The sequence below is a fragment of the Adelges cooleyi genome, unplaced genomic scaffold (genome assembly GCF_023614345.1).
Source record: "Adelges cooleyi isolate 19-005CV unplaced genomic scaffold, UGA_ACOO_1.1 ACOO_flye_CR_arks_rails_tigmint_CR_PRNA_651, whole genome shotgun sequence".
Classification (NCBI taxonomy): Eukaryota; Metazoa; Arthropoda; class Insecta; order Hemiptera; family Adelgidae; genus Adelges; species Adelges cooleyi.
The window spans coordinates 2,767,395-2,776,154 of record NW_026096352.1 but is presented as its reverse complement, the minus strand read 5'-3'; the positions used below and the strand labels follow the sequence as shown (position 1 = coordinate 2,776,154).

Sequence of the window (8,760 nt, the reverse complement as noted above, 5' to 3'; positions counted from 1 at the left end):
ATTTAGAAGTCTAGAACAATAAAACAAATAAAACGTATCTTAATTGTTTATGGTAGTAGTTTTTTAAATGATATCACTTTATTGATGTAACTATAAAGTTTTATATGAAATCTAGATTTTAATAATTTATCAAAACAGTGATTTACTGTTCAAATTAGAAATATATTTTTAAAGGTCAGTTTTTAAAGTGTCCATCTCTCCTGTAGACTTTATAAACTCACAGGTGTTTTAAAAACGTAGCTAAAAATGGATATCATTATAAATGTGGATTTTTATTAGACAGCACAATAATTGAAGAGTGAAAGTGTCAAACGTTCCAAGTGCCAAAGTATAAAAATTGAACTTTATAATTTGATTTGTATTTTATTCATTACCGAAAACACTTTAACATATTTTTGAGTTTTAAATATGATTGTTTTTTTTTATTAATAACTATTCTTTACTTGAAAAATTTACAAAATTGTTTCTGGTAATGAATAAAATACACTGTTTAAACAGCAAATAATAGCTCTAGTAACTTGGTTAGTATACTTCTCCAGATTTGTGTATTTCTTCCAACGAGCTGTTATTATATATTTAAACTTGTATAAAAATAACAAAGACAGCAACAAATGTATTCATTTTTTTATACTAAGAAAAGTTCTACACAGACGCCGACATAAGTCCAGAACGAACGTGACAATGGGCCTTAGTGGATTTTACTGTGTTTTTTTAACTCTATTTCAAGAACCTAATCTTTCTGTGACAAAACAATAGTGCATTTTGCGCAACAGAAGTTTTCGTATACGTAATTTAATTCACTCAAGTTGTATATTCGGTGTTTGCAAACATTTTTTTTCTGATGGTATGATAGGGATCTGACGGCAGGCGAAGCGGTAAAGAAACAAAAAATAAAATTTAAAGTGCGAAGACAAAGTATGAAAAATAAATGTCGAGTAGTTGGAGAATGAAATACGTCCTGTCCCAAGCAGAACGCAGAGTCCAATGTAAATTTCAAGGACCTATCTAGGTGGCAGCTCGAGCGTGTAAAGCACACACTACTCGAGCAGGATAAGGTTTTTTTCCCGTTTTTTTTTTATTATTTATTATTATTATTATTTTATTTTTGCATGTGAAATACTGTCAAGCTGATAAACCGATGGTAAAGTATTACACAAAGGCTTTTCCGGGTTCCACGCGCGCTACACTATTATAACGCCAGAACAAAAATATATATAGTCAAAGTTTTAAAAGTATAATTTTTTTATTTCCATCGCATCTATCGGAACGTAACTGAAATTATTTACAAAATATTGACAATTTTTTTCTATTTACCTACCTAAATTATGAACATCACAAATGCTGAGCAGCGAAAACTCTCATTTAAAATGTCAAACAGCGCTATTGTCACTTGGCGATAATATTATATGAAAGTGCACTTTTGATTCTAGAAATATTCTTATTCTGAATATGCTAACTATTTGCTAATGTACATACAGATAACAAGTTAGATGAAATATTTGATGACCCAGCTTATGCAAAATCACTAAGACAAGTTTTGTCGGTTAGTGGCCAACGAACACTGCATATTGTATGCATGTACTGCATATTGCAATGTACATTGCATAATTATACATGTATTTATGCGTCATAATAATGAAATTATGATATCTGCATGGCTATAACAATCCGGGGTTCTGAGTAATAATTCACATGGTTATTTCTAACCGGGTGCGCGCAAATCCCGCATTCCTGTCGTGTTTGCAGTGCAAATTATAATTAGCCAGCGACCGTGTAGAAGTACCTATACCATACAGTAAAACGGTGTCGTCCGTTTCAGTGGGGTCAGACCTTTGTTCACAGATAATGGATTAACTATTAACATATCAACTGCAAATGTGCAAATGTGAAATATATTTGACAAATTCATATAGTTGGTCATTAATAAATATCTATACAGCGTATAATTTTTGGGCGATTGCCAATTAAGCTAAACGTTTTATCGTTCAATAAAAACGCATTGCTATTTTAAGCGATCATAATTAACTGTTTATGGATCAATTTAATGTAATATTACGTTAATAATATCGAATTTCCCAAAATATAAAACTTCCCCTCCGTTAAATAAAATTAAAGTCCATGACAGTGGAACATGCGTTAAGCGGTGTTACGACAGTTACTGGGGTTTTTTCCATCAGCATTTGATTAAATACAATTTGTATAGCTTAATTAAAAATAAGCACAACTCAAAAAAATTAACGGCATATAAATAAAAAATAAAAAATAAAATGATATTATAATATGTAGTATAATAAAACATGAAGGTATAAAGTTATCGTAGGATTCATAATTAAGTACAAAAAATGTAACATAAATATCCCTTTCAGCCCTCCGTGCCATTTAATTTTTTTTTTGCGTCTTAACTAATATTGTGATTATCATTTACCGTTATCATTTTATTGTACCTTCAATAGTATGTCAAAATACAATGGCAATTTGGAGTCATGTATCTAATATCATATGTATATGATAAATAATGTTGTTTTTATACTTATACTGTTAATTTTGTTTGTTATAATTATTAAAGGTTTAATCAAAACATTATATAACTTAAAAGACTTGTTAAAAACCCAAAGAATCCCATATACGTATATGATAAATTAGGTTGTTTTTGTACTTATTATAATGTCTACTTTATTTAGTAAACAGTTAAGATTTATTAAAAAAAAAGGAACTGAAAAAAACTTGGTTTATTATTGTTTTATACCCCAATACGATATTGCCCGATTGCCATCCTAATGACAAAACGAATGACAACTTTAAACGCTAATTTGCCATTACAATGGCATGTCTCAGGATCTCAGTACTGAGTTGACAAAAAAGTAAAAATGTTTGTAAGTCCCTTATTTTGAATAGTATTTAATTGAATCTGTGAGCAAAAATTGTTTTCCATTGGATCATAATTCGGTCTGAAAGGGATATGTTACTTTTTTCATAATATAATTTCAAAATATTATTAATCCGCATTTTCTTGGCGAAATTAAAAAAGTGTGCTATAATTCGATGAATAGCCTGTTAGTTTTGTTTAAAATAACTAGCTTTTGATAAATATTTTATTAACATTTCTGTAAGTTTTCTTTTCCAACAAAAAAAACTTCGTTAGCTTAGTGTAAATGTTCGCTAATTAAAAAAAAAGTATTTTAAAGTAAGCCTGAAAGTTAAGATATAATTTGGAAAGTAAGTGAATACCATAATGTAATCTAATTAATATAATATTTCGTTGCTAACAAACAAAATATGTGTTTATCATTACCAATAAATATAATTATTATATTAACATATTTAACAGCCATGTAAAAATAAAAAATAAATTTATTAGATTGGAGGTAAGAAAATTGTATTCATTACTATTTCTTTTTTTGTATAGATAGAAGTAGAAATGACACAGAATTCAATTTTATATTTTCAGAATATAGTGTTAATAAATTATAAAAAAATAGTATTACTTTTCTTAATAATTCGTGATGTTTCAGACGGAGTAAGAGTTTACACGTACATCGTAATAACCATTCTTATCTCGCCACGTAGGGAACTTTTGCTAATATTATTGCCCATAACAGAATAGCAATAATTACCATAACAGTTTACGTTACTCGTTCATCTTCGCCAGGATCATTTATGTAGTTTGATTATATTTGGAAATTTTAACACGGTTATAGATCTTAAATTTAATTAATTGAATAACTAACGACGTGAAACGGTCCATGTGAATGGTATCGTGGCCCCACTCCCATACAATTTTTTTTAGTCTTTTTAGAGCAGTAGACCAGCTGTATGAGTAGAAGTTTTAGTAGTGGTAGGCACTGCCACTTTTCTTAACTCCCTGTTCCACTTCTTCAGCGATGACGCCATCGTAATAATCAGTGATCAAATTTAATACTTTTGACTAAAAGAAACATTCTGGGGATTTGAAAATATCTGTATATTCTTGCTTGTAGATTGATGAGAAACTATTTAACCAATTTATTTTTTGAAAGAAAAATGTGTAATCTACACAACTTTACCATTCTACTGACATCTCATATAATTAATTAAACTTTTATAGATGGCCAATGAAAGCGTGTAATTTAAACTGGTCGAATGGGATGTATATAGTTATAAGTATTAAGTATATTGATATTGTATATAAATTACTGGTATCCATACCATATACTGGTACGCGAGGGCTGAGCTCTTTTATTTTTTACCCAGCTATGCGCTACTGCGGTGTCACTGGATGAGTAACGCTAACAATAGTGTAAGTAAAACGGTTGTGATACCCGTTAGTTGTTATTTTGTGAATGGTCGTAGAGCTTTTTTTTTGACGGTCACAGAAACACCTCGGGTATTTGGGTCGCGTGCCCCGGGAGTAATAAATAACTCTGGTTTATAATTAATACGAGGAGGTAAAAAAAAAGTCAGCCAATCTTCCATTCCCTTGCGTGCGATTCCAATTTCGCCTCTAGTCTGTCGCTTTGGTCGGTGGTTTTTTTCCCCCGTTTCTTTAGCGCATTGTAATTACGGTTGAATACACTTAGTATATATTTTTATTGCGCCGCGGATTTTGGTTAGGTGGCAGTGGCCAACAGTAAATTAACAGGTATATATATATATATATAGATAATTTATATATAGAGTGCGGTAATCGATCGGAGGAGATATTCCGGACCGTTTATCAAATTGAAATTCGCCAACGCGCTTTGCCTGGGGGGATTGCATTTTTCCACGAAACGCTACCTCCCCTCCCTGGAGGCTGGACCCCGTCGTTCATCCCTTTTTATACCCGCCGGCTCCTTGCATTACCCCTGTGAACACGGTCTATTGCAAGGGACAACCGGCCGCCGATGGTTTTATCTACAAAATTGTGTTGTCAGTGTGTGCGCGCGAGTGAGCTTTCGGACCGTGATGAATGGACCCTCAAGGTTCGGATAAGTTCGAATGTTACAAATAAATCGTATACGCCTCTCAGGCGGATCGTTGTCAATTTTCTTAAATCCTATATTATCTTTTTGATATAACTTTCGGAAATAAAAAAGATTCACTGTGTATACGGCTAAAGCAATAATTATCGTCAGCCCCGAAAAATATGTTGCTTTTCAATATCAAATTGATCTTAGTATCGGTGTGCGGCTGAGAAGGTATTGTTTTTACAATGGTGTGTCTTAATTTCTATTTTCATCGATATTAAATACTTGTACCATCTACAGAATCGTAATGAAGCGTTTTATTTGTAATTTTTGTGATTTCATCATTTTCAGTTATAATATTCTTACATTCCTGTGACTACACAAACGGGTTTAAGTATTTTAGGCGAGTGCCACACAGGGGAAATTAGTTTCATACAATTAATCAAACGGAACATATTTCATATTCAGTACACACAAAACAAATTTATTTCATAAATATTTTCACAACACTTCCAGTTCGTACAGTTAATTTCAGTGAGTCTAGAGATTTCGTCGTAAGATAACATTATTGTTATGTGGTGATTAAATCAACAAAAGAATATTTAAAAAAATCCTTTGAGTCAAACTAATTTAAAACACCACAGTGTTACGAAAGAGTTATATCAGCATCCAGATAAATTTCAATAATTCTATAGACTGAACCATTCACATTTTCAACAACTAGTGAACTTGGTCGGGTCAAAGTAAAATAAATACAATACTAAAAACTAACATGATACATAAATTATAATAATAATTTTAATTTATGGTATGCTGTACTACTTGTTTTCGTTGTGAACTGTGCTGTGAACTCAACTCAATATGTACTTTAATGTGTTTTTTTATATAAATATTAACATAGTTCAATTATTAAAATAAGAAATTTAAATTAATATTTAATAATAAATACATTAAAAATGAGTTCATAAAAACGTTATGAAAAAATCGTTTTCATTTTTACGACGGTGATGTTAAATATCACATAGATTTATATGCTTGGCTTACAAAAAAAACCGTTTTTTTCTACAGTAACAATATGATAAAAAGAAGTTATTATTCTTAATATCCTCGGTATATTTTCTCAAAGACATGATGTATTCGTCTCCTAAAGATATCGCTCAAGGTAAGACTAGTGTCATTAAGATGGATGATAAAACGTTTCTAACCGGGTTATTATTTTTCAATGCAAAAGTTGTTGAACATTTCTACAAAAGCAAATTGGCTTTTGTGCAGAGTATTGCCGAACTGGCGGCTAAACCAGCGTACGTTGAATGCCTACTGAGATATGATGTTATCGAGATGGCAAAACCGTTAGTGGATAGCCCAAACCCGACAGTCAAAACGAATGTGTTGCTGTTTTTATCCCGGATGGTGGGGCACAGCGAGCCGTGTGCTAATGAAATATTGCGCTCTGTCGGCATGGTTAACCGCATGTTCGAGTCCGTCGCTAATGAAAACGTAAGTGGTCAAGTCGTATAAAAGTCGAATGGTCATACCATCATTCCTCTGTCGGTTCGTTTATAGAAGTATTATAAAAAAAATTGCATGGATCTGATCCGGAACGTTTGTAGATACAGTGCGGATACCGCTCAAACGATAACAATGTCGCTGGGAGGATTGGACGTCATCTTAGTTTGTATGGATGACCCCGATGTGCTGGTCAGAGAGGTTGCTTTGCAAACTATAGCTTCGGTTGCCCGACATGGGCCCGACCTTTCGAAAGTATTAATCGACGCAGGTATTCTTCCACAGCACTATAAACCGTTCTGGCTGGTACGATTTAAAGTCGGAAAAAAATGTTATGTCGTACACTATTACAGGTGTGCTGCCGAAAATTGTATTGTGCTTGAAAGATAAACCGATTGTCTTGAAAGTCGTCGCGTTGGTTGCCTTGGACCGGATTGTCAAAAACGACAAAGAATTAGCCCAAACAGTCGTGACCGCGTCTACTCTGCCATACGTTGTTGGTCTGTTGTCACCAACGCACACAAATCCTAAAGTTCAGGTAATGTTCAATATGTTTATACCAATGGAAAATATTCACGACATCTAAAACCACAGAGAGAAGCGCTGGCTCTCATAGGGAATATTGTTAAGCACTCTTTGAGTTTAGCAGAGAACGCAATCGAGGCTGACATATTTCCTACGGTGTTACTCTTGATGGAAAGTCTGGATGAACCAATTCGCGTTCAAGCTGTCAATGTCATCAGCGAAATGGTTAAGCACAGTGTTCAAGTAAGAGTTTGTTTGTTTAATTTGAATTTAAAAAAATGTAATGTTCGAATATTTCTTTGGCTGGACTTGTTATTTTTACAAACAATGAATACAAGGGCCATATCCATTTCTAAATTTGTCGTTGGTTTGCTAATTTAACGAAGATGTTATTGAAAACAAATTGTATTCCTTGTGTTAATTAGATTTCTCAATTAGTTGTAAACGCCGGCGGAATATCTGCCTTGATGAACGTCATTAAGCTTAGTAAAGAAAGCTCTCCACTTCCGGCTTTAACCGCTATTGGTTGTATTGCTGCCATGTCACCTTATTTCGCTTCTGTCATCATTCAGTCAGGTGTAAGACGATAGTTTAGCAAAATAGTAATAATACAATGGTTTTTATTGTCGTTCCAAAATAACCCTTACAGGCGTTGTTTCTCCTCGAATCGATTTTAGAAAACAGTGATGACGAATTCATCAAAGCCGGAACTATTTGGACATTAGGTCTGATAGGCAAACACAGTTCAGAACATTCAAGAGCAGTGTGTGCGGGCAACGCGGTTTGCACCATGATAAAAGTAAAGAGAATATATAAATTGTGTAGGCATAAGAGTACATTGGTACGATTAATAATATTCTCTTATAGATACTACAATGTACAAAATTTGGACATGAAATTCGGTTGAAGTGCGAAAACACCTTAAAATTATTGATAAGCAATTGCGACGATTTGGTTACGTTAAATAACTTGTTAACGGCCTCAACTCCTTTAGGAATTGTTACTTATGTCTTGGATAAATTTTTAGAAGTATTATTCAATTAATCGTGTAATATTATTATTATTTTTTTTATTTTTTATATCAATTTCAAAGAAGTTTTTAAGTGTGTATTATGGCATACATAATATTATATGATTGATGATTGTTCTAATTTCAACGGTATTAATTTTGAAGGTTGTATTTTTCTATTGTTAGATTTTACCACAGAGTACGAAGGTGAGACGTAACTTTATTTTAGACGGATATCTTAAAATAATCCAGCAATATAAGCCTACTCCTGATTCGGAATTGTACAGAATCGTACAGGCAATCAATAGTTGTTATCCCGAAGACCTTATACAGTAAGTATTTTATTGTCGTTTAACATATTTTTAATGCATGCAAGTGAACCATACTAACATACTACATACTAATTAGAAAAATAACTGAAAATTTTCCTGACTCGGTAATGCAAATCGCAGAGAGGTACCAACCGAAAAGTCAATGTTTGTTCTACAGTCCCTCTCAAAAAAAAATGACATCCAGTTCTGATATTTTGTTTCAAGATGAGGCGGAGACATACGAATGATACATAGTGTTTTATTAATTAGAATCAAAGTCATGTCTACAGTTTTGTATTATTTGTATTCTAATTTTGTATAAGCTAGATTTTTTAGTATAGTTTCTTTAGATTATTTGTATTATATTCAACGTCGATATCGAGTTAGTAATTTAGTGTGTCATACGCTTACCACATGGGTTAAGCTGGCTAGCGTATCTGTTTTGCTAATTTTACATAGACAATTAAATCTATGTATCTATTTG

At 32.5% G+C, this 8,760-nt stretch overlaps 1 protein-coding gene across 1 annotated transcript; it reads left to right on the top strand.

Moving 5' to 3' along the window:
• Nucleotides 1-6,056: 6,056 nt before the first annotated feature.
• On the top strand, nucleotides 6,057-8,524 carry LOC126844731 (sperm-associated antigen 6-like). The gene is made up of 10 exons (XM_050583126.1): nucleotides 6,057-6,087; nucleotides 6,157-6,422; nucleotides 6,489-6,702; nucleotides 6,785-6,969; nucleotides 7,026-7,199; nucleotides 7,382-7,534; nucleotides 7,606-7,755; nucleotides 7,824-7,985; nucleotides 8,152-8,297; nucleotides 8,374-8,524. The coding sequence occupies exons 1-10, from the start codon at nucleotides 6,057-6,059 to the stop codon at nucleotides 8,522-8,524; spliced, it is 1,632 nt and encodes a 543-aa protein (XP_050439083.1).
• The last annotated feature ends 236 nt before the right edge of the window (nucleotides 8,525-8,760 follow it).

Bases quoted from the DNA above. Each gene is read 5' to 3' on its own strand.
- LOC126844731 (XM_050583126.1), top strand. From the start codon at position 6,057: ATGTATTCGTCTCCTAAAGATATCGCTCAAG. The intron at 6,970-7,025 runs GTAATGTTCAAT...CTAAAACCACAG, and splicing joins ACACAAATCCTAAAGTTCAG to AGAGAAGCGCTGGCTCTCAT. The intron at 7,986-8,151 runs GTATTATTCAAT...TTCTATTGTTAG, and splicing joins TCTTGGATAAATTTTTAGAA to ATTTTACCACAGAGTACGAA.